A 27704-nucleotide genomic window follows, 5' to 3' on the forward strand; every position below is an offset into this window, starting at 1 on the left:
AGGGAAAAGATCATAACGTATGAATGGAAATTGAAGTGGTGTTGATATTTAGTCGAGATTCGTGAAACGGCAGTAATTTACAACCGTTTGTATTAACAACGACAAACTTATTTTAAATCTCAAGGAAAATTTACTTAGCGTGAAAGTTATATTCAATCGACCTGCTTTGCAATACTTTGGTCTCGAACATCACTAAAGAGACATAGAAATAGTTTAACAATATAAGGCTGAGGATTATTATCGGGCAAATAGTAGGCTATCTTTCTTTTCACGTTATTGTGTAGTTTCCTCCGAAAAATAGTATTACGAATTACGTTTAAGTTGGATTTACACATTTGAATTATTAATCCTACGTCTTGTATGAAAGGAGGTACACATTTAAACTATTAATCTTATCAAAACAAATAAAATAAAAATCTCCTACAATAAACGAATAATGCACCAATTGTTAAACTGTATATTTAGATTCTTGTTACAGTCTGAAATGTTTAAGCAATAACATTTACAGACAGTTTAATATCTTATATGAAAATCAAATACAGGCTTGCTAAATAAAATGCTGACATGAAAATGTCATCTTCCGTTACACAATGAGTCGACAGAATAAAAATTCCTTACATCAGGCATCTACCGAGGTAGTGTTTACCACAAGGTTATAACACCGTCATGATGACATCAAATATGTTAATTGAAATTATTATTATTATTCTATAGTACACAATATCACACACCTATACCCCCCTCCAAAAAAAAAAAAATTTGACCCCCAAAAAATTACCCTCATTTCAAGTAAAAGAGCCCTAAATTTTCATAAAAAAAAAAAGCAAAAAAAAACGCAAAAACACCAAAATTTTCTTACTCCCAAAAAAATTTTTTTTTTACTTTGGAAAAAAAACGTTATTAAAAACACCCAAAAAACAACAAAAAAATTCCAAAAAAAAAATAAATAAAAAAACCGGGAGAACAGGCGAAGAAAGAATTCTGTGGGATTTAAGAGAAAAAAAAAAAAAAATCAATTTTTACTTTAAAAAATGAAACAACCTACAGCTCCTGATTTATATCCAGAATTACCTATAGAAGATGGACAAAATTATAGACTACAAAAAATAACAGAAATAGAAAAAACATTAATAAATGAGAGAGATAAACGTAAATCACTATACAAAAAATATAAACGCGGAGTTAATGTTACTGATGGTGTTGATACAAGTTTAATTTCGACATCTGTTGTTTTAGCTGGTATAGGAATAGCTTTTCCTATCTTACTTCCCATACAAATTGCAGCTGTTGTATGTGGAAGTTTAGGAGGTCTAGTTAAATTAATTAGAAGAAAGTTGACAACAAAATCAAAAAAACATTATGAAATTAAAACAATGGCAGAATGCAAGTTAAACAGCATAAAAGATTTAATATCAAAATCTTTAACTGACGGACAGATAAGTGCAGATGAATTTAAACTTATTTTAGATGAATTAGAAAAATACAACAAAATGAAAGAAAATATACGAACAAAACAAACACAAACAGTAATGAATGATAATGAAAGAAAAAAACTAATTGAGGAAACAGAAAATAGAGTAAAAAACGAATTAAAAAAAAAAAAGGAAAATCTTTGATTTTCTTTAATAAAATAATTTTAGTTGATAACGGAAATCCACCAAACTATGAATCAATTTTTAATTAAATAAATGGATGAAGAAACAAAAGAAAAATTAGTAAAAAATGTAAAAATAATGTTAAATAAAAAATTTAATTATTTTTATCTTAAGTTGTTTTTAACAGGTTCTTTTTATTGTTTATTATCTAATATTTTAGATGAATAAAATGGCTGAAGGAGGTTATGAGTTTGATAATCCTGAGTTTAAAAATAATGATTATGATGATGATTATGAAGAAGAAGAAACGTCTTTTCAAGATGATGAAGAGTTTCAAAATAATATAAATAAGGAATTTGAAAAATCAAGAGATTTATCAGAAAATGATGTTAAAATTCGTAAAAAAGAAACTACAAAAAAAATGATTAAACAATTTTATAAAAAAAATGGTGAAACTATACGTAATGAAGAGGTTTTTTTTGTTGGGGAAGATCATAAGGGAAGACAAATCTTATATGTAAAAGATGAAAAAGGTAATGATATTGCATTAACATATTACCAAAAAGGAGTATTAAAGTTTTATAAATTTAGCACTCTTCAAAGAGAATACGGTGTTAATTTTGTCAGGGATGTTTTAGGTGTAGATGATTATAAAATATCTGATAGAATAATAGAAGGTAGAGCAGGGTTTCAGAGAATGTTAAATGAACTCGATAATATAGAAATTCCATTACAAGAAATATCTACACAACAAGAAGGACAAGAATTATTAGAAATAGCAAGTAATGAAGAAACACATGTGAAAGAAATAGAAACTTCATTTATTGAACAAGGAACATCTTTCATAAATGAAGAAACACAAACAGATATGACAAAAAGAGAGATGGATGGTATAATCAGTGCAATGACATCAGTAAAAGAAGAGATTGCAAATGAATTAGCAAAACTGAATGAAACAAATAAAGACTTAGCAAAAGAAAACGCCAAATTAGAACAAGCTAAAGAAGACAATGATGAATTTCAAATAAATAGAATAAGTAGTCGAATAAGAGAGTTGGAATCTGAGAGAAGTGCAAGACTAGAAGTAATTAATATTAATAAAGAAAAACTACGTAGTCAAGTAAACAGATTTAAACAAACAATACATAAAATGTTAAACGAAGACAAAACATTAGGTGAAAGAATAAGAACATTATTCAGAGAACAAGGAATAACAATAGTTAGTGTTTTAACTGCTTTTGGAATGATTATTGGTGTTATTGTTGAAGTATTTACTAATGGAACTACTTCTCCTTCTCCTTCTCCTTCTCCTCCATCAAAAGGTGGTGGTGTACAAGACTGGATAAAAAAACAATTAAAAAATCTTGGAAAATTATTATCTTTTCTTGCAGGAAAATTAGCAGCTGCATTACCAGGTATTATAGGTTCTATTGTTTCTTGGTTATTGTCTGCAACAAAAGACGTAGTAAATTGGTTTGCAAACAACTTATGGGCATTGCTTATTTTAGTTGTTAGTTTATTGTTTACTGCTGCTAGAGATTACTTGAAAAAATAAAGTGCTGTAAATCCTATTACAATACTTACAAATATTATTGCTTGTTTATTATCTTCATGATCTTCATGTTCAATTTTTTTTATTGGATCTATTTTTGGTTCTTTAGGCTTTTCAGGTTTTATAGGTTCTTGTGGTTTTACAGGTTCTTTTGGTTTAAAATCAACATGATCAAAATTTTTATTATTTAAATCGTCATTTAACCCAAGTGTTTGATTTTCTGTTGCAATTATAATTTTATTATTATAACCAACAATACTTCCAATTTGTAAAACCATATCACTGGGAGACATATATAAACCAAGTCCATAAGCATAATCAACTTTACTTCTTGCATATTTTAAAACATTTTCATAATTCGATATCTGGGTGGGTAAATCGATAGGACTATTTATTACATCTTGTACATTTGCTAAGAATTGTTTTTGTGCATCAAATCCTGTTCCTACTTTTAAAATTTTTGTTTTTGTTTGAGATTGTGCACCTAACAAAGCCCATACATAAATTTTAATACTTTCATTAATACGTTCAATACCTGCTTGTGTAAACCCATTAGAGTTATCTAAAATAAATGTTGTCCAAGCCATACTTATATCTTTTTCATGCTTAATAGTATCATGAGTACTAAAGAACGGTCCTTTAATTTTATTTCTTTGTCTATATTCTCCACTTGGTTTATAATATTGCTCAAAACTTCCTAATCCTTGACATGATGATTCTAGTTTTTGTCTCCAATTTGTATTTGGAGAAATATTAAATTCATCACATAATTTCTGATATGCAGCTTTGTCATATGGGTTCTTGTAATAACAGAAAGAAGAATCTGTTGGTAAAGGTGATTTAAGTTCTTTTAAAATTCTGGCAATACAATAATATAAATGAAACATATAAAAAGACTTTGTAAGATTTGAAGTATTTTGTATATGATCATTATAAGAAACACCACATCCTGTACTTGCACACCAAACTGCAAAATTTAACTGACATTGCCACCAATCAAATGAAGAATGAATCCAGGCATTCCATGGTTCGTTAGTGTGTATTGATGGGTTTTGATAGTTTTGAAATAAATCAGGAAAAGCTGTTTTAAAGTTCTCTTTTTGATTTACAAATATCGTTTGATTTACAAGATTTGTTTTTAATTGATGATCTTTTTCAGAATATTTAATACCTGGATTATATGAAACATTAGGATTATATTTAAATTCTTTTGTTATCATTTTTTTATATTAAAAATGTTTCATACTATTTCAAATATTGATAATACAATAAACTTAGAACAATACATAAATAACAGAAATGGAAATAAACGTATTGGTTTGAAATTTATAAGATACAGCATAGGTTGGTATAATGTTTATCATGGGTTTATAACAAAAACCGGAGAGGAACAGCAAAGGATTATGAATGGTTATTATAGTTTTCAACAAATAGTGGATGAATTTCAAAAAGAAAATATTGTATTATCCGTAAATGAAGCAAATGGTATCGCTTCATTAAACACTACTACTGAGTTAAGGATAAGTAAGGGTTTGGGAAATATGTTAGGGTTTAATAATAAACGTAAATTCGAACCTAATGAATTACATTATGGAAACAAATTTGTGGATTTTGCTATCCATAAATCATTATATATCCATTTGGAACAAGTTAGCACTTCTCATAATTATCTTGATGGTAAGCCAAGTAAATTATTAGCTGTTATTCCAGTTGAAAATAAAGAGTTTGGTGAAGTTATAACAGCGAGATTTGAGCATCCGGAATATAAGTGTTTAGTAAATGATGTTATAACAGAATTGAAATTAGAAATAAGAGATGAAAATAATAACAAGATAATTAATCATTTACCAATTAATTGTGTTTTAGAAGTTATATAATTTATTTAATAAAATGAGCATACTTGGTGTCAAAAAAAAAAACGTAGAAAAAGAAATATTAAATATGAAGAGTGAGCTTCAAACAATGGATACTAAGGATAAAAATTTACATCGGAGTGTCGCTGCCCTAAGCATCAGAGTTTTAAATGTTGAAAATATAGTTGGTAATATTAAAAATAAACCAGACAGAAAAATAATAAGTATATATGCTGGAATTGATGGTCCAATACATGGAAATAAAAAGTTTAATTTTGGTGTTGGTGGTGGTTATTATGTAATGAACTTTCCAGGACAAATATTGGGTATTAGTTTAGTAAGTTTAAGAACAAGCACAGATATTATAGCCATTAAGATGATTGTTAATGATAAGTCAACTATTTACAAAATGAGTTTGGATAATGGTGTCACACACGGTTTTAATAACTTTTATACACCTTTTGAAGTTAAGGCTGGAGATTTAATAAGTTTTATTAGTATGACTAATAATTATACATGTATCAATACTCTAGTATCAGTGATAATTGAATTATTTTTATAACAAATTTAATCCTTAAAAATGTCGGCATACGGAAACAAATTAAATCCTTACAGAAAAATAAGAGAACCCCGTGGTGTGAAAGGTATTCGTCAAAGTGTATCAATAACAAATAATCCTTCAACTATTGATCAAAATCAACAGCTATTAGTGAGATTCCCCAATCTAAGCAATAATGATGTTATTGTTCCTGGAACAACCAGATTGGCATTTGAAATAGAACTCACATCTACAGACGACAATGCAACTATATATCAAAACATAGGAAGAACAATAGTTAAAAAAACAACAATTCGTATAAGTGGAAATGAAATTATGTCAATTGATGATAGTGATATTTATCATTGTTATGTTGATTTATGGAAATCTACATCTGAACGTTTAAATATGGCATACCAAGGAATTGGTGAAACAAACATGTTAAAACACAGAGTTGGTGCAGATAATAAAGCATCAGACATAGGTGATGAAGCAATTGCAACTGCATATGGTGCAAGATTTTGTATCCCACTTGATTTTGAACTATTAGAAACTCATATGCCTTTTTATCAAGCAGGTCTTGGTGATAGACTTGAATATGAACTTACATTTAATAATTATAGCAATGTTATTAAATCAACAGATACATCTGCAAGTTATACAATCAAAAACATTTGTTTAGAATTTGATATGGTTACTGATGCAGAATTAGCAAGACAGATAAGACAACAAGTTAATGGTAAGATGGTTATTTTGTACGATAGAATACTAAGACATAGAAAAATAACCAAAAACAAATCTGATACATTGTGGAATATAAATTTAAATGTTCCAGCTAGAAGTATGAAAGGAATTCTAATGTTGTTCGAAGATCCTGAAAGAACAAGTACCGAAACTTATTATAATCCTAACATAACAAAAGTAGAAATGACAATAGAAGGTGTTCCAAATCAACTATACAGTCAAGGAATGAAAGCATATCAACAATGGGATGAAATAAATAAATTCTTTGCTTTAAATTCAAAAAGAAATAAAACAACAGAAGAAGTTTTAAAGGATTTAAATTTATCCTATACAACATTAGAAAAATATCTTACAACTAATTATGCATTATGGTTAGATTTACGTTCAACAGATGACAACTCATTACACGGTTCAGGTAGAAGAATTGAAAATGCTTCTGAAGGTATTACTATCCAAATAACTAAAACAGCAGGAGCAAATAAATTAATAAATGTTTATCTGTTTGTTATACAAGATGCACAAATTAATTTTGAAGATGGAAGATTTAAAGAAGTTAATTACTAGCGGTTCCCCTTAAAAAATGGAAACAAACGAGCGGAGCGAGATACACTCCGATTCCCTTTATGAATTACCAAAATATCCCCATTGTGCTATTATATGTGGACAAACAGGATGTGGAAAAACAGAGTTTGTTCTTGATTTATTAGAAGGAGAATATAGTGGAGTTTTCAAATATATAGTCATACTTTGTCCAACCATCCAATGGAACAAAGCATACAAAAATCGTGGGTGGATTGGTGATGTTAGAAAACCAAAAACAAAAAATCTAATAATTGTTAATCCTATTGTTGAAGTGAGAGAAGCGAACGGTTCCCTTTATGAAGAAGAGAAGCTACAAGAACTACTAAGAATGTTCTTTAAAAAATATGCTGGTCATCCAACATTATATATCATTGATGACTGCAGTGCAACAAAAGAACTAACAAAGAAAAAAGATATGCTGTCCGAGCTTGCATTTTCAGGAAGACATGCGGAACAATCAGTGTGGGTCATTTCACAGAGATACAACTCTGTTTTAAAAGATTTAAGAGAACAAACAAAATGGTTATGCATGTTCTACACAAAAGATAGAGATAGTTTTGATAATTGCCTAAGAGAAAATGATGTTATTCCTACTTTGGAAGAAAGACAAAGAATAAAGGAAGAACTTAAAAAAAAGAAACATCGTAAATTAATATTAAAGACAGATCAACCTACTGATTATTGGTTACTTAATTGATTTTTTTTAGCAATTCTCAAGTAATGCTTAAGTAATGCTTAAGTAATGCTTAAGTAATGCTTAAGTAATTCTTAAGTAATTTAACCAAAATAAGTAATTCTTAAGTAATTTAACCAAAATAAGCAAAATAATGCTTAAGTAATTCTTAAGTAATTTAACCAAAATAAGTAATTCTTAAGTAATTTAACCAAAATAAGCAATGAAAAAAAGCAATGCTGTTGGAAATACTAACAATTGCAACAAACACTGCAGTCTTATCATTGGTTGGATATGTTGTATTTAATTTTTTTAAAGTTAAAAATAAATTATATCCGTTTTTTGAAACGTATAAAATGAATGCTGAAGAATTATTAAGCGAGCAAATTGTGGAAAACATAAATATTGATGATGAAGCGAGCGAAGTGAACGGTTCCCTTCAAGAAAAAAAACGCGAACGATTATCATCCGTTGTTGCTGGTGGGAGTAGTAAACAATATCTGGGTAAAGAATTACAACTGTCAGATATTGATAAAATGACAACAGAACAAATAAACAAACTATACTGTAAATATGAAGCAAGATTGGGAGCTAGTATGACCAAGACATTAGGAAACTCTTTTATAAATTTATATGTCATGGGTGTATCAAAGTTTTTCAAAGTTGTTAATCCACCAATTTTAATACAAGACTTAGAGGAAGATCCTTTTATCAATAATGCTTTAACTAATACATGTTGTGAACTGTACTATAGATATGGAATGTATCTTGCTCCTTTTACTGCAATATTAACAACAGCAAGACATATTGAACCACTCGCTTCGCTCGATTTCCGAAAAAAAGATGAAAATAATGACATAAAAAATGATGAATGAAAATCCTGAACAAAAAGAAGTATTTAAAAAACCCAAACCAAAAGACCCAAAAAGAGTAGCTGCTGGTAAGAAAGGTGCAGAAGTAAGAATAAGAAATGCAGAATTGAGAAAAAAAGAAGTGGAAAAATTAAAAAAAGAAAATTCAAAAATCAAACAAATAACAAAAGATTCTGATACAGAAACAGATTATGAATCAAACGAACATATCCCTTCTGTCAAGAAACACTCCAGTTCCCTAGTTGATTACAAATTTGTACTTTTTCCTATAAGTATTGTTGGATTGGGATTGTTTTTTTACAACCAAAGTAAGAAACCAGAAAGAATGATTAAAGAAATAACAAAACCAGAAAAACAAAAGAAAGAAATTGATCCTTTTGAATTTAATTAAATTTAGTACATTAAAATGACAACTCAAAAAGACGGAAAACAAATAGCAAATATGTTATATCATGCTGGAGTGGAAACATTGTTAACAGTTGGATATGCAGAAATAGGTAAAAAGGTATTAAGGAGGCCAGCACCAAAAGTGGATTTTAATATGAATGATGTTGTAATGTTATCCATTGATATATTACTTGCGATAGCAACAAAAGATATGTTGATTAAGCAAGGTATTATACCTGCTGATATTATGAAGTAATTTTTGTTTTTATAAAATGGCAAGTGCTTTAACAATGATGCTTGGTGGGGCAATAACAAATGCTTTTGCATTTTCAGGGAGTAATTATTGATTTTCACATATGGGTAGTAATGCAAATGAAGAGAAAATAAGACATGATAAAGCTATAGAAAAATTAGAAAAAGCACAATCAGAATGGAATAAAAAAAGAATACAAAGATTAGATTTTATAAATGAACAATTACAAAAGGAACATCATGCGGTTCAGACTTTTGATGATGTTGACCAAGCAATGAAACTATACTATCGTGTCACGAATAAAAAATTAACTTCATTATCACCTAAACCTACATTAAGTGATTTTTATACTCCATCAGAATACCAGAAAAATAGAGAGATTGCATTTGTTGTTGGTGGTATGGTATTAACTGGTTTTATTGTTTGGAAATTAAAATAAAAAATAAATACAATTTACGTTTGTATGAAAAATTGGAAAAATAAGAAAAAATTGATAAAAATTAGAGTCCCTAATTCCTGTACTTTTTCTGTTTTTAGGGGTATAGAGAAATAATAAAATAAAATAAAAAATTAAATTTCAGGACATGGTTTTTCAAAAACATATTCATAAACTTTATCTGGTCTAATAAAAGCATCCCAACCAGGAGGAAACTTAGATAACTTTTTACCATCAAACTTTTCCATTACTTCCATTTGTTTTGGAGTCAAAGGACATTCTCCATCATCTCTTAAACAACATATCTGATAATCTGATAACATTATTCTTCCTAATATAACTTTAGCGTCAGGATCATCTTTCTCAGTATAAGCTTCAATCATTTTTTAGTCTTTTATTTTTTAAAATAAAAATTTAAATTATATATTTTTTAATATCCATAAGGAAAACTTCTAATTAAATTTTCATTTTCACAATATGCCATTCTTTTATCAAACATATAATCATAAGCTTTAGCTTGTTTAACTGTTTTAAGTTGATGATCTTTTCCTATTTTTATATTATTATATTTAACAGTTTCATATTTTTCATTTTCATCAGTAACTATTTTTATTTTTTTATCTAATGTAATCTTTTTTTCTACTTCAGCATTTAATCTAAAACCTTTACAACAGCTAACTAGTTTTTCTGTATCTAGTTTCATAGAATAATCTTTTGGACCAGCAGATATAAATTGTTTTATATGATTAGCGTTATGTTTTGAAACAATTTCATCTGTTAAATCTCCTAATTTATTTCCCATCATACTTTCTATTTTTTTACAAGCTTCAGAACCATCATCATTATAAATGCAAGAATCTGTATCCATGTATAAAACTCTTTCTTGAAGAATATCCAATAGTTCGTATAATTTTAATCTAGCATGTGCTGTTGTAAACAAAGCTATATAAACATTTACACTTGGATTAGGTTTAGAGTATTCTTCTTTATTTTTATATTCTGTTAAAACAATATCTTCATCTAATATCATAGTACTTATATCTTTATATTTTTCATTAAATACTATTTTAGTTATATGTTCTAAAGTAAAACAATATTCTTTTTGTGTAAAATTATCTCTCATACCAAAATGTCCCCATAAATTATTTAAACATATTTTAGCTATAAATCTTAATCCTGAATTGTACTTAACTTTGTCAATATCTAGATCATAAGCAGTATTATCTATAATGTATTGTATTTTTGTTTTACATTCTTTATCGTTTTTACAATCATTTTTACAATATTTAGGATCACATTTACATCCTGAAGCTTCTTGTTTATATTTCATAAACGTATCTACATAAAGTTTAAATATATCTGTAGATGTTTTTTCAAAATGTTCTAGTTCATATATTTTTTGTAATTCATAACCTTTTTCTATTGATTTATCTATTTCTATTGTAGACCATGTACCTACTATAACTCTTTCCTCATCAGAATGTATACATTTTTCATTTTTAATATTTTTACATTCTTTACATCTTTTTATTTCATGTATTTTATCATGTTTATTTAAAGTAGGATAATCTATGTGTTTACATTTAAAAGATATTTTATTCATACATGTTCTACATAATCCAAAAAGTAATTTATGTGTATTATCACTAGTTAATTGTTTATAAGGTAAAACAGGGTGATACAATCCTTTAGGTGGTAATATTTTACATTTCATTATTCCGAAATAATTATTTTTTATATAATCATCTACAGATATTTCTGTAGATGTAATAGGATGCCCTATAGGATATTTACAATATTTATTTACTGATGGATACAGAGAACAAAAATCTACATATCTACCTTTTAAATCAGAAAGATTATTGTATAATTGAATAGTTTCTGTTCTTCCTCCATAAAATGCATCTCTTTTATCAATAGGTTTTAAATGTGGATCAACTTCAGGATATTTTTGTTGATCAAACTCACATTCCCATATTGTATGAATTTTTACATTTGGTTTTAGATAATCTTCAATAGTTTTAAGTCTTTCTTCAGTTTGGTCATATAACTCTTTCATAGTTTTTTTATTTCTATCTTTTTTACATATTTCTTCAGGACTATAACATTTTGTACATCCATGCCAATAACATCCAAAAAATTCATAAACATTACGCATTTTATTTTCTCTATCATAATAATAACCATCGACTTTATAACATTTATTATTAATGAATAATTTCTTTTCACCTCCCCTTTTAGCATGTTGAATCATTATATTATATTCTAAAGAAATATACTCTAACCATTGTATTGATTTTTGTGAATGTACTTCTTTAATTGTCATCTTTTTGTGAATTCCAATTGTTTCATTTGTCAACATTAATGTTTTAAATATTTTTGTACAACATTGAGCAATTGTAATATATTGAAATGGATCGATACAATTATTGGTTATATTTAAAAATAATTTTCTATATAAGGTACAACCTTTGGCAAGAATTAAAACATCCAATAGACAATAATAAAATATTTCTTTATAGAATTTAAATTCTTTTTCTTTAACTTTATTATACCATTCATCAAATAATTCTTTATTTTTAATTGTCATAGTATTATAACCAAAATATTCTTTATCAGGATAAATTCCCTCATATTTTTGATTCTCTGTTGTATTAAAATAATGTGGAAAATAACCTTTGTTACCCACAAATCCAAATGTTTTTGGGAAAGCAGCTAATCCACATAATGTAAAATTTATAGAATCTATGAATCTTAAATTTATTCCTTTAATAAATATAGCTGTTAATTTTAGTCCAGAAGAAATTATGTTATGTTCAATTTTATTTTTAACAATGTATCCTAAAATCGGTTGCATATCATAACCTTTTCCATAATGTGAAATAAAAGTGTAGTCTTTAAATTTATCTCTTATGAAATATTTACAAAAGTTGTCTATTACAGAATTTGTTTCATATTTAATTTTTTCTACATCACTAAAACAATCATCTATGTCTAATTCTAACAAGTTTAAATTATCAATATTGAAATCACATTTAAATACTTTTACATAGTTATTTTTAAAACAATAAATATTTTCTAAATCGTAAGCTATACAAAAATTCATTATATGTATTCCTGTTTCTTGATTTGCTTCAAAATCAAAATATATATATTTATTATTTTTTACTTGTTTTGGTACTGATGGTTTCATATAACATAAGTGTTCTTCATTACTTTCCGTGTATTTTTCATAACATATTAAACATATTTTTTCACCACATTTGTGATTTTTACCTGTATATGTTTTGTTACATTTATCACAAATATGTTGTTTTCTGATAGTTGTTACTGTATTATCTTTGCATGTATGTTGTTCAGTATAACCAATTAAACATACTTTACAAAACCTACGTTTAGCTAAAAATCCTGTTATATTTGTTATAGTGTCAAAGTGTTCATCATGATAATATAAATATATTTGTTCATTATATTCTTCATTACCATCATATACAATATATTCTGTACTATTTGATGTAAAAACAATTATCCTAATATTAAGATAATTTTCAAAAGCTTTTAAATCTTCCAAATCATTTCCTTCTTCTTTTATTTCTACTCCTGATTGTTCATGCAAATCTTCAGCTAATCTTTTTTGTAATGGTCTACTTTCATTGATATGTTTTAATTGAGAATCTGTAAAATCTTTTAATAACTTATTTGAAGCTAAAGAAGTTACAATTGCCCTTGATAAACATATTGTATCATCATTTTTTATTTTGATAATACTTCTTTTATTTATGACATCTAATATTTTTAAAGCTTTACCTTTTCCTCTTTTATTGGGTATAATAGTAACTTCAAAAATAACTTCTTCTAAATTTAATTCTTCAGCACTATTTAATAATCTTTCCATTTGATCCATGAATAACTTTTTAACTGTATTATATGTTCTTATAGGCCAGCTTTTATGTTTAGTAATTATGATTTCATGAATAGGTACTATTTTAATTCTTCCATTAGGGTAATCTTTTATGGAATAGTTTACCATGTGGTCAAAAGCATTTGTAAATGTTTCTTGTTTTTCATCCTTTAGACTAATTTTATAATTAAATACATAAATACTTGCTTTATGTTTATATTCTTTTGTCAAAACAAGTTTATATGAATCTCCTCGCTTGGATAAAATTTTATCCTTTTTTGCCTCCATTTTTTAAGAAAACATTTTAGTTACTTAAAAATGTCTAAAACAAATCTAACAAATAAATTAGCAGATGAATTACATCATAGAGTTATAAAATCTTTTCCTAAAAGACGTGTTTATGTTAATTCAATAGATCAAACATGGGCAGTTGATTTGATAGATATACAACAATATTCAAAACAAAATAAACACTATAAATATTTATTAGCAGTTATAGATGTTTTTAGTAAATATGGTTGGTTGATTCCATTGAAAAATAAAACAGGAGTAGCAGTGAGTGAAGCATTTAAAACATTATTTAAAGAAAGAAAACCAATATATATTTGGTCAGATAAAGGATCCGAATTTTATAATCGACAAGTAAAAGAATTGTTAAAAGATAATAACATAAAGTTATATTCAACTGAGAATGAAGAAAAATCCAGTGTAGTGGAACGATGGATAGGAACAATGAAACAACATATGTATAAATACTTTACTGCTAATGAAACTTTAAAATATTATGATATATTAGATAAATTAGTTAAAAATTATAATAATACAGTACATTCTTCAATTAAAATGACACCTGTTGAAGCAAGTAAATTAAAAAATGAATTAACAGTGTATAAAAATTTATATCCAGAAAAAGAAGAGAAAATTAAAAAACCTAAATTCGAAGTAGGTACTAGAATAAGAATAACAAAAAAGAAGGGTAAATTTGAAAAGGGTTATACTACTCGTTGGACTAAAGAAATATTTGTAATTGAAAAAGTTTTAAATACAATTCCTTTTACTTATAAAATAATTGATTTAAAAGGCGACGAAATAACAGGTGCTTTCTATAAACAAGAATTAATGATGACTAAGTTTTAAATCTTTCTAAATGAAAGGTACCACATGTGGAACAGGGTCCGCTTACCCTTCCAGAGCACCTGAGATCACCCCCGGTTTTTGGTGGGGTTCGTGTTTCTCAGTCTTTAGGTTTTTTTTCTGTGTTGTATTTTGTGTTCTGTTGTTTGCCTGTTTGTCTGTTTCTTTTTTAGCCATGGCTTTGTCGATTTACTTTTTACTTATGAGATATAACGTCCCTTTGGTTTTTCGCTCCTCCTTTACTTACGGTTAATTTATTACCAAAACAATAATCAGTTTCAAAATTTTAATTTGAAAACAAAAGTGCAATGAATACATACAAATCAAACACTATAAACATAATATCACTGTTCAAAGTTAGAACTGTCACATCCACTAAAAGTTACCCGGTTATGAATAACCGTTACTATGTCCCACCTACTGGTCATGTATGATCACTCCTTATATGGAATAAGAAAATCAATAGTAAAGAGTTGTCCCACCTACTGATCATGTATGATCACTCCTTATATGGAATACAATATCACATACATATCAAACTTCTTGTGACGGAGTAAGTTCATCATCTGCTGGAATATAGTCTACCTGTCTCCAAAAGGTGGCAAACTGATCAATTGCTAACATTTGTTTGATAAGTTCTTGTTTTGAAAGAATATCATTGATTGAAACATTAATGTTCAGAAAACCTTTAAATCCTTTAAGTAGATTAGCAAGTTGTCTTAATTTCCGAGCATGAGGTATAGATATATCTATCTTAGATGATAACCATGTGTCCCACGTTGTATTGACCTTTGCCGAAAGAAACCAGTCTCTCAAATCATTAAGGAAATCACCGAAAGTAATGTTAAACAGCATACCTTGGGCGTTATGTCTTCCCAAGTGTTTGTATGCTTCTTGTAACTGTTTAACAGGGTCTTTTTCACTATTAAAAATAAACTTCTGCCTCGAAATTGTCTTTGATAAATCCGCCTTTCTGCTTCTTAGAAAGGTGTGAAGTTCTTCAGGGGTCGTCGGGATAGTTTGCTTTTTTTTCTTTCCCAGTTTTTCTTTAAATAAGTCCTGCACCTTTCTTTTCGGAGCTTTTGGAAGTTTAACCGGTCCCAAACTCTTAGCTCTTTCGATTGTCTCAATCATTCTCTGATAGTAATAAATATTTTCTATCAAAATGTTACTTTCTTCTAAACTCCATGGCCAGTTCTGTGGTTGAGGCTGCGCCTGACACTCTTGAATTTCCATTTGTATTTCTTTTGTAGAATTACTTTCTTGAAACATTAATTCACGTCTTCTCACCACTGTTAATTTGAAACGAAAGACCGCACCAGTCTGCTATATGTTTACATGTGATGACAACGTTATCTAGGCAACATGTAAACATACTCTTGACAACCATGTAAATATTTTCAATGATCGATTTAGTTTATAACACTTCACAAATGTAAAAAGCAATTGAAGTTGTAGTCGTATTGATCCGTTTTATTACTAGACTATATTGATAAAATTAATTAAAAATCAAGGTTGGGGCGCACTGGGGAAATTATTTTTTCTCTTAAATCCCACAGAATTCTTTCTTCGCCTGTTCTCCCGGTTTTTTTATTTATTTTTTTTTTGGAATTTTTTTGTTGTTTTTTGGGTGTTTTTAATAACGTTTTTTTCCAAAGTAAAAAAAAAATTTTTTTGGGAGTAAGAAAATTTTGGTGTTTTTGCGTTTTTTTTTGCTTTTTTTTTTATGAAAATTTAGGGCTCTTTTACTTGAAATGAGGGTAATTTTTTGGGGGTCAAATTTTTTTTTTTTTGGAGGGGGGTATAGGTGTGTGATATTGTGTTATAGTTAGATCTAAACAAGAATATGTTACTACATAAGGGGTATCTGAGGACCCCCTTTATACAAACTATAGTACCCCTTATATATAGATAGTACCCCTTATATATAGTACCCCTTATATATAGATAGTACCCCTTATATATAGTACCCTACTTTAGGTATCTGAGGACCCCCTTTATACAAACTATAGTACCCCTTATATATAGTACCCTACTTTATATAGACTATAGTTACCCCTTAAATATAATACCCCTTTATATAAACTATAATACCCCCTTAAATATAGTACCCTATTATTTTAGGGCCCTTTATATAAACTATTAGTACCCCCATCCCAATCTATTTATAGTGTGTCTTGAATATAATTCAAACAAAATCATTGAGTTAATTGAAATAACTTACAAAAGAAGGCTATTTATTACCTGACCTTTATTACAGATTTTAAACTCGTACGGTCGAAATGTCTATTCAAAGGAATAACTGTGATGAACTCAATGAAGACATAGATATAGAGTTTAATGGATCCTTACCCACACTTTCCAACAGCAATTCCTTGTATTACCGATTTAAAACACAAAGGAGAATTTTAAAATGGACTGGAACGTTCGCCATTCTTGTGATGACTGTATTAACCTTAACGATTACAGAAATTTCTTATCAGAAGGAGATCAATCTACAACCAGACTGTATCAAACTACATCATTCAGAACAGATGCAAAAATACAACCATAGTCTGTGTGATTTTATCAAACAATTCGAAATACCCGATACCTATTATGTTACAATATGTCTTTATCAGGACGAAATCATCGTTGATATTCGTCAATTCATCAACGGAAAGGAAACTATCAAAGGGGTGCAAATAAATACACGTCAGTGGAAATATATTCAACAGATAATACCATATATTAACAAAACAATTGACGAGGCCTTAAATCAGAAGAAAATACGGGATTCTATATTATAATACCTAACGGGATAACTCCGAAAAAATATTTCTAGGGATCTATGGCGTTTTTTTACGCCTGATATCCTGCTAAAAAGAATATAAAACGAACCACACTTTTAAATTCAAGTTAGAATAAAAGTGTAAACTGTACTTACAATTTTACATTGAAATGGATGATATCAGTCTCCAGATTTATGAACGCATTGTTTCAACTTTATTTAATGATGGCATAATCAATCCAGGAAGATTATTAACACTGTATCTTTTCACAAGAAAGCTGTGTCGTCAGAATCCAGCGTATGCAGAAAGATTGTGGTCGATCTATCTCATAACTCTTAATAGCCTTGACATTCCAGAAGATGGACGGTTATTTACACTGGTATAGAAATGGGAGACCAACTTATCGATTACTAACCCCTAAATATAGTACCCCATTATTGGAGGGCCCTTACATAAACACTATGGTACCCGTCCAACATGCTATCCTATCTGAATACCCTAATATGATATCACAGTACCCTTAATAAAAAACAATAAACATCCAGTATACAAAGGTAAACGATAACACAGTACCCTAACGAAAAATCATAAACCGTAAATATAATTATCCTTTAGATATATCAAGTATCCTATAGAAAATTAATAACTGTGACCATATAAACATATAAAACAAGGGCAAAGATGTACACTAATATTCAAATGGGTTTTGACAGAGAAGCTACACAATACAACTGCGGCTGTTACTACGAATATTTTTCGCACGATTTTTTTAATTATAGTAAAGATCACCAGTTTCATAACGTTTGTGGAAAACATAACACTCACAAATTCGCAATGGAAGAGCAACACAAAGAACAACAAGGAAAACAAATTATTGAACAAGCCAGTTATGTTTTAAGCCAGAAGATGAAACCAGATAAAGTAATTCATTTTTTAAGGATAAAAAATGTTTTGTCCAAAAAAGAAGAAAACAACCTCTTGGAGATCACCAGTGAGCGTCAGAGAGCTAAAGAACTATTGTCAGTTCTTGCTAATTCGACAAAACCGTCATATCAACAACTGAGGATTGCTCTGATAAAAGCAAACCAATCTGATCTCCTGAAATATCTAAATGAAGGCAGCACAACAGAAGAAGAAGGAGATATTACCACTGCATATGAAGGAAAATGTTTCCTTCATCTTCAAGGAGATACGCATGTGGTTGCAAAAGAATATAAAAATCAGATGTATATACACATTCGTAACTATGACCACACAGGACCAAGGCACTTTCCGACTAAGCAAGGAGTTGCACTCACTCCATCTAGATGGTTATTACTTGAAATGAAGAAGGGAAATATCAGAGAGCAGTATCAGAAGTCCATTGAAGGAAAATTAGAGGACGAAGTAGTGATGCATTTAGGAGGAGGCGTATACGTCACCATTAATCCAAAATTCCCCACAATTGACATACGTCACTTCTGGAAACCCCAAGATTCTGACAAACCAGTAGCAACTAAGAGAGAAATCGTCCTTACCAAGACCAAATGGGAACGTCTATGTCTTGTCATGGAGATGATAAGAGATTTTATCCCTGAACTCGATAAAGCGTGTATCTGTTAATATACACATCAAAACGAACTGGAAGTCTTATCGTGCAGAGAGTGTTCGACTTTCGAAGAGGACAAAACCGAAGATGAAGAAGTCGAAGAAGAGGACGACAAAACAGAAGATGTAGAAGAGGAACAAACTGGTTCTAATCGAGAAGATATAGTGAGCAATGCATGAATGTCTGACTCTGTACAAAATATAAACTACACTATTTATATTTTATGTAAATCGAAAAATGATATATCTTATGTAAATAAAAAAATAACTTTTGATTTTTATTGGTTGTTATTTCTTAGTATATAGTAAAAACCTTAGATATTCATTTATTTTACTACATGATGAACGCCCTGTTAACACGTCATTCTGAGTTTATGAAAACTATTATATGAATTACATACAAAAGAAAGAAACTATTGATACAAAACACAACAGCAGAAGAAAATCGGGCAATCCAAATGACACAAAAGCAAAAACAAGTATACGTACTTAAAATATGGACAGACCCCGGTCACCCCGCCTCATTTGCCGGACCTGAGAAAGTATATCAAATTGTACGTGAAGAAGGAAAGTACAAAATTGGTTTAGGAACGATAAAGAAAATATTAGCAAATAAGGAGGCGTATACGGTACACAAACCAGCAAGACAACACTTTCCTAGGAACAGAGTTGTAGTCAGTGGCTTTAACGCACAATGGGATTCCGATTTGGCCTCAATGGAAAATGTCAGTAAATATAACAATCAGGTCAAATTTTTGCTGGTGTTGATAGATATTTTCTCAAGGTTTTTGATTGTCAAAAGTTTAAAAAACAAACAAAGTTCGACAGTCGCAAATGCATTAAAATCAGTTTTTCAATAAGGCAGCAGAAAACCACGGGTTATTCGTTTTGATCAAGGAGGAGAATTTAAGGCAGAAGTGAAAAGATTTCTCAAAAATCAAAACATTAAGTTCTTTTACACTCAAAATTCAAGAATTAAAAGTAATTATGCAGAACGTGTAATTCGTACACTGAAAGAAAGAATATATGCATACTTTATGGAAAAGCAAACATATAAATACATTGACGTACTGCAGAAGATAGTCGATAGTTATAACCACACACCTCATGAGTCCTTAGGGGGAGCTACACCATCATCTGTAAATAAAAGCAATGAAGACGAAATGAGATATATTCAATATCTTGTGAGACAAAGAAAGATGAAAACAGAAAAAAAAATGATAAAACCCAAATCATCAAAACCCAAAAAGAAGAAGAAAACAATTTTCAAATTTAATTTAGGTGATCTAGTCAAGATCTCGCATTTAAAGAGAACTTTTGAAAAAGGATACCAAGAAAAATGGACTATGGAATATTTTTAGATAGCAAAAAGGTTCAAGAGAGGCAATCAAGGTATATATAAACTGGTCGATATCCTTGGAGAAGAGGTTAAAGGTTCCTTCTATAAATTTGAACTTCAAAAAGTTGAAAAATCTGATACAACAACATACAAAATTGAAAAAATAATCAGGAAAAGAAAAGTAAATGGTAGAAAACAGGTTTTGGTTAAATGGTTGGGCTGGCCAAAGAGATTCAATTCGTGGGTTGACGAGAAAGAGGTAAAAGACATATAACCAAGAGTAAAGGATACTTATCATCATTTCACAAGATGAGTTTGAGAATGGTATTAGCATCGGACGACGGGAACAACTTTTTCCCAAATAACAAATCTCATGATTTTACAGTTAAGTTATATAGATCTTTACAGTTCGACGGTTACTGGGTCGTAGCTTTAACAGAAATTAATATATTAGATAGATCACAAAAACCAGAGTTCTTTGTGTATTCTGACACGTGTCAAGACAGTTTCATTGGAACATCAGAACAACCTTTACTGAGGAGAATTTTCTTCGAAGATAAAGATCAGAATAACATTATTTATGATAATCCTTATTACGTTCCAATCAAACTAAGAGACATTCAGCAGATTCGCATTTATATAAGAGACGAAAAAGGGAAAAAAGCTTCAGTCATCACAGGGAAAGTGACCGTGACACTTCATTTTAAAAAGTTCCCTTTCGTGCTGTAAAGATGCAAAATAGGACTTTCGTATCTGATCCATCGATTTGGGAGCACTTCTATAAAAACATGTCGGACAATAAATTTAATCCATATAAATATATAGAAAACAGTAAAAGAGTCAGATAGGTCGCGGAATGTATGGTCGATACAGAGGATCTTATATGATACCTGTAAATCCAAACACAACAGCAGATAATTCAAAAGCGAATACTTCTTTGGTTACACCCGTTGTTGCTGCAGAAGAAAGGGCTGCTTCACAGATGAAAGAGGAAATAGAAAACGGTAAACCTCACGTCAAATTACTAAAGCGCATTAAAAGAAGAAAATCAAAAAAACAAGTCATAAAAAGAGGAAAAGCAAAGACACAGTTCATAAAGAAAAAATCAAGCAAAAGGACAACATTTAAAAAGCGCAAAGGAAAAAGAAACACAAAAAAAGTATTTGCATCCAAAAACAAAAATAAGCGAAAACGTATAACGGAATATAACGACAGTGTGTGGAAACAGCCAGCCGTCAAGAAAAGGAAACATTAACAATGGCGTTTTTGAGTGGTGATAATAAAGAGATAGGTCAACCTATGGAGCTTTCCATATTTTCCTCTCCTCCCAACCAGGTTGCTATTGAAAAAATTAATGACACAGAGGAACGACCAATTTCGAACTTGATTAACGATTCTACACCAATAGAATTTGTCATATCGGGAGCTGGCAGTGATTACATAGATCTCAGAAAGAGCCGCCTATATGTGAAAATGCAAATTTTGAAATCAGACGGTACACCTCTTGTCCTAAAAGAAAAGACCGGTATAATAAATATGCCATTACAAAGCATGTTTTCTCATATCGATATCTATATGAACAATAAGCTTGTTTCTGTAAACTCTAACAACTTTCCTTGGAAGGCTTATCTTAAGGTGATACTATCATCAGGGAAAGACGAACAGGAATCCCAACTTCAAAGTCAACTATTTATGAAAGATCAAGATCCAATGGACTCCCTCACTCTTAATCCCGGTTTCATCAACAGGTATGAATATACCAAAGAATCCAGAACGTTTGAATTGGAAGGTAATTTGCTAGAGGACGCATTAAATATGGAAGGCAAACTGCTCATCAATGGAGTGGATATTTGTATGAAACTTTTTAGATCAGATGCACCTTTCCTGCTCATGTCTGGAGAGGTAACCCCTAAATACAAAGTGAAAATACTCGACGTGTCTTTCAAAACAGCTAGAGTGAAGTTGGAACCAGGGGTCCTCTTAAATCACAAACGACAGATACAGGAATCGCCTGCAAGATACGTCATAAACAGGAGTCAAGTGATACAAAATGTCATACCACAGGGATCTACGGAATTTTACTGGGATTCTATGTTTCCCAAATCACTTCCATCCAGAGTGGTTTTTGGACTCCTTTCACAGTCAAGTGTTAATGGGAATTATGCAAAAAATCCATTTAACTTTCAACATTTCAACTTATCAGAAGTGGCTTTAAAAGTTAATGGAGTAGAAGTATATGGATCTCCTTTGAAATTGGATTTTGGAGTAAACAGAAATTACAAATTGGCATACGTAAGACTGTTCGAGATATGTGAAAAATGGAACAAAGATACGGGTCTCAACATTACATTGGAGGATTTTGGAAAGGGATACAGTCTTCTTGCATTTTCAATTGATCCATGCGATTTTCAAGAAGATTTTCTCAATTTAGTGAAACACGGAAACGCTAGACTAGAAATGAGATTCGCTTCAGCGACTACTGAGACTATAAATTGTATCTGCTATTACCAGTCACAGGCCATTTTAACAGTCGATGAAGCACGTGAGGTGAGGATCGTAGAACCATGAACACTGAACAATTGAAAGAAATGCTAAATCATTACGAATGTTTAAAAAAGACTTTTATCGAGATAACAGCAGTCAATACATTACCAGAACAACTTCCGCTGAGATACCCTCAGATATATATCGTCAACACGGACCCTTTACCACGAAAAGGTCGGCACTGGCTCTGTGTCATTTTGTACAGCTTGCATAAGGCTGAATATTTCGATAGTTTGGGAAACCCGGCTGAATTCTACAGTTATGATCTAAAGAATTTTTTAACAAGGGACAGTCGTGAATACAGTTTTATACAAAGACGACTACAATCTAGGACGTCAGATGTTTGTGGACTTTACGTCATTTTTTTTGTAGTGATGAGATTATGTTTTCGTATTCCATTGGAAGATATTTATGAAATGTTTCATCCATATGATTCGGAACAGAATGACAGATTTATTTATATGTACTTCTCTATTGCTTAATAATAAGATATGTGAATACCATGTTCTTTTTAAAGTTATAAAAATGAATGCATTCGAGTACTTTTTTTCATTTCTTTCATACGTCCTTTGAGAGATGGCCACACAAACATTACTACCCTTCATTTCACCCACAACTATATGCATAGTTGGTCCAACACAATCGGGAAAAAGCATGTTTTCTAAGAAATTAGTGGAAAATGCCGATGCAATATTTACTGTACCGCCCGAAAAAATATTGTATGCATATTCGGAATATCAACCAATGTTTGATGACATGCAGGCTATACCCAATTTAATCTTTCATGAAGGATTACCCAATAAACAGCAATTAGAAGAAATAGCAGAAAACAACAACCATTCGTTAGTAATTTTGGATGACTTGGTATCTAAAATAGTTCAATCGGAGGATTTATTACACCTCTTCACGGTAACAAGTCATCACAGAGGACTATCTTGTGTGTATTTGTCTCAGAATATGTACATGCAAGGCCGCTATGCTAAAACCATAGCGCCCAACTGCGCAAATTTTGTATTATTTCGGAATCACAGGGACATGCGTCAACTGATAACATTTGCATCTCAGATACTACCAGGTCAAACTCGATACTTCATGGATAGTTATATGAAAGCCACGAATGAACGATACTTCTATCTTTTAGTAGATTTATCGCCACATAGAGAGGAAAACAGATATATGCTTAGAAGCGGAATATTTCCAAATGATACTTGCATTGTATACAGACCTGAATAAAATAGGGAACATTGACCATGAATGTTCAGTTTTGAATAATGAGCCGACGAATGAAGACGCATTCAACTTTTTTAAAATTTCTGTACGAATCTAATCCAAAGCAAAGAAGAGTAATTGTTTCAAATCTTACAAAAGGACAAATCGATCTTTTGTCGGAAGTGGCACTAAATATTTATAAAGGAGTGTTTCCTAATAAAAAAAAATACGTTGAATCATTAAAACCTTACAGGTCGATGATTTTTAAACTTGGATCTAAATCAGTCGGAAAACCTGCGAAGAAAAAGCTGTTACTTCGATATATTAAGGTCATACCTGGTTTAATAAAGCCAGTTATCGATTTTCTGTGATGTCTAAAGAACTTGTGTTGTTGTCAAAGAGAAAATACGAAGATTTGGTCAAAACACAAGGCCAACAATTGGATGAAACAACGAATAATAAATCTGAATCATCCGATCACATTGACCAATCAACTCAAACGGCGCAAAAATTCAACGATCGCCATGACGGATATCACATGTCTATGCAGACGGGAAAAGGGTTAATCGTGACAAAAATGACGGAAGACGACGGTTTACCAGGCATAATTGATAATTCACGCAGAAAGAAAAGGAAAAAAACAAACATTCAATGGTTACAATATTAACACCTTTTATTTCTACTTGAATAAAAATTTACAAAAGTGTAATTGTCATTTACAATAGCCAAAAGGTAAAGTTGTCCAATCGTCTAACAAACGTCTCTTGGTGTACACCATCCTGAATTCCTTTTCTTCGATTCTGTTATACAATTTCCTTTTTTCTGGTAGTCTAGAAATCTTACGCGGATTAATAGTCTTAATACACTCTTTCGTCTTTGCAACTACAATTTCTTTCATACTAGAAAAATTTAAAAGATCTGAATTTCTCTGACTTTGAAGAGAGAAACATCTAATTTTACACACTTCCTTGTTGGATCGTGTAGTGTAGCCCCCAAGGGTGACTGGGGAATAGAAGTATGGTCACCATTGGTCTTCCTCCGACCGGCAGTAAAACCCGTGCTAAAGTGGGGCGTCCGTTTGGCTGTGCGGGATGTACAAATTTGCAGCCACGTCCGGTCAGAATGGGGACGTTAAATCCGATGCCTCGTGTAAAGAGAGTGCCACGCTTTTTGCACGTTAAGAACCCTTGCAACAACTCTTTGAGGGGTCCGTAGGCGACCTGTTGCAAGGCTAAATTTCTGTCCCTATCCAATATACCCTCATTTCCCGTGGCAGTCTAAATTTCCCCGACCTTTATCCCTTAATATATTACAGAACCTACCTATTGTAATTATTGTGAACTTGTTCTCGTCCTGAATATGCATGAAATATTTGCCACTGGACGTTAAGCAACCAACAATCAATCAATCAATCGTGTAGTGTATGCATACGATTTGGGTCCACTTGAGACAAAACGGGTGATGTATCCATCATCAGGCGCAATTTCATTCGTCAATTCGCCCAAAAAGTCGCCGATAGGTAGTTTTTTCGTTATCGTTTGATTATGATCCACGTAAATGATTGAATCGGTATCAACGTATAATGCTCGTTCTGGAGTGAGTTCTAGTAATGAGTACAGACGTATCCTGGCCCAAGCAGTGGTAAAACTTGCTAAAAATATGTTTGTCTTGAAATCCATTGGCAAAAAAGAAGGATTGTTTAAGTATTCTACGTCAATAATGTTGTCACTGATGATGTGAAAATCCTGAACATCTTTTTTAGGATCGGAGAGTAGTTGAAAGAACTTGTCGGCTTCGTTTTCATACATGAACGAAGTCTGTTTCATGTTCAAACGCTGCCCAAACTTTCCCCAGAAACTGTTTTGACATATTTTTGCCAGTAAACGCAAAGCAGGATTTTTTCTAATCTGATGGTAGTCTAACTGTATTCCTTCTTTCTCGGCGTACTTTGCAATATAGTCCATCTTTTGTTCCTCGGTCTTACATTCGTAAGGAAAATCTGAGGACTGTTGTTTAAAACGGACAAATAAGTCGACATACCCTGCGAAAAGTCCGCCTGTTCCACTATTTCTATCGTATTGACTGGTTTTGCTAAAATGATACACCTCGGTAAATTTTTAAAATTTGGTATCCTTTTGACAAAGCTAATTCTAATTCAGGTGTACACCACGTTCCGGTGATGGCTCTTTCGGAGTCTTGGCAACTACAGTCGTCTTGATTTTCATTGTCTGCACACTTTTTCAGTTTTCCGTTGGACAGATAGGGTAACACAGGATGCAGAAGGTTTTTTCTAGGTGCCAAAATATTTACCTTGGCCAGTCAAAAATAAGACGAAAGAGGCTTGTAATTGGAGGTTATAATTTCTGGATGTCCAACTGGATACTTGCCATATTTGTTCACACTGGATATATAGATTTTTAACATTACTGTTCTTCCTCGTGAAAGCAATGGACCAGAATAAATTACCTGTTCACTGAACAACCTCACACTATACTACTTGTTGACTGAGCCCTCACACTATACTACCTACTTGTTGACTGAATCCTCACACTATACTACTTGACATCGTAACATTGCACTATACTTATCAATGAAGAATTTCTTAAAACAAAAGTACCTGGTAAAATCGTAATATTCTATGGTTTCTCCTGGATCTTTTACGTCGTGGTACAATTTCAACGTGTTGGTCCTCCCTCCGAAAAAACTTTCTCTTGCATTAAGACGGCCGCTTATGTTCAATTTGGATACGTAGGCTTTCATGTCGTCATCTTTTTTCATTTGTTGAAGATATTGATGTTCCCAGATACATACGTATTTATATCCTAGTCTTTTCAAGCGCAATTCCTGTTGCCTTGTCATATAGTATAATTCACCCATTGTATGGTTAGTAATAGGATGTTTCGTCGTCATCCTCTCGAGTGGAAAGCAGTCAATACAGCCGTGAAATACACATCCTAGGATAGAACAAATTCGTGTACAGCGATAATTTTAGTAGAGCTATACATTCACTTCATAAATATAAATAATTCAATAAATGAATCTTTTTTTACTTGTTGTGTGGTAGTACTTATGAAATTAAATGGCGTGACAAAATAAAAATACATGCGAGAAAGTGAAGGTAAGAGTTATAAACTCCCACAAGCTTATAAACTTAGAAGCTTATAAACTTATAAGCTTATAAACTTATAAGCTTATAAACTTATAAACTTATAAGCTTATAAACTTATAAGCTATATGTTTATAAGCTTATAAACTTATATAAATTTCTCCCTCCCCTCCCCCCTTTTAAGGGAAAAACGTTAGAGAGGGCGAAGAGAAAAAAAGTGGTGACAGAATTGAATGCCTCTCACCTTGGAATTCGTATGCCGTCTTGGTCTCTTCGTCGTATCCGTCTAGTCTGTACCTCGTACCAGACACCGAGTGTTCCCCACCGTTCAGTGCGTGTTTTATCTGTAAGTGTGTACCGTTCCTTCTGCTCTTTTCCATGATCCATTCTAACCATTGAATCGACTCCTTACTGAAAGCGTCTGTGTTGTAACCTTCTGAAGGGACTAAGGCAATGGGGCTCTTGACGAATACCGTTTGGCCGGTCTGATATCTGGAGGAGTCAATGGTGTCCGTCGTCCTCCATTCGCCGTTCGGTAGTTGGATTCGTTTAACTCCATTTTCAAATTTCGTGGGCCTCTTCGACGTTTCTTTCGTTATTACGTCGGTCAGGTAGGTCTCGTATTCCT

The 27704-nt window shown here is 31.0% G+C and overlaps 2 protein-coding genes and 1 long non-coding RNA gene across 3 annotated transcripts in view; 2 read left to right on the forward strand and 1 right to left on the reverse strand.

The window, feature by feature from the left end:
* Positions 1–633: 633 nt before the first annotated feature.
* The window catches only part of LOC127721638 (uncharacterized), a 69001-nt gene continuing 41930 nt past the window's right edge, over positions 634–27704 (forward strand). Inside the window, exon 1 of the mRNA XM_052228412.1 lies at positions 634–2715. Within this exon, the coding sequence (XP_052084372.1) occupies positions 1816–2715 (900 nt within the window). The 5' untranslated portion in view covers positions 634–1815. The remainder of the gene's footprint in view (positions 2716–27704) is intronic.
* Positions 14793–16344, reverse strand: LOC127721654 (uncharacterized). The gene is made up of 2 exons (XR_007991377.1): positions 15003–16344; positions 14793–14937 (listed from the first exon to the last, which is right to left on the reverse strand). It is a non-coding gene; the product is annotated as an uncharacterized LOC127721654 (long non-coding RNA).
* On the forward strand, positions 17984–19042 carry LOC127721642 (uncharacterized). The gene has a single exon (XM_052228416.1). The coding sequence runs from the start codon at positions 17991–17993 to the stop codon at positions 18891–18893; it is 903 nt and encodes a 300-aa protein (XP_052084376.1). The 5' UTR covers positions 17984–17990; the 3' UTR covers positions 18894–19042.

The sequence above is a fragment of the Mytilus californianus genome, unplaced genomic scaffold, assembly GCF_021869535.1.
Source record: "Mytilus californianus isolate M0D057914Y unplaced genomic scaffold, xbMytCali1.0.p SCAF_12, whole genome shotgun sequence".
In the NCBI taxonomy this organism is placed as follows: Eukaryota; Metazoa; Mollusca; class Bivalvia; order Mytilida; family Mytilidae; genus Mytilus; species Mytilus californianus.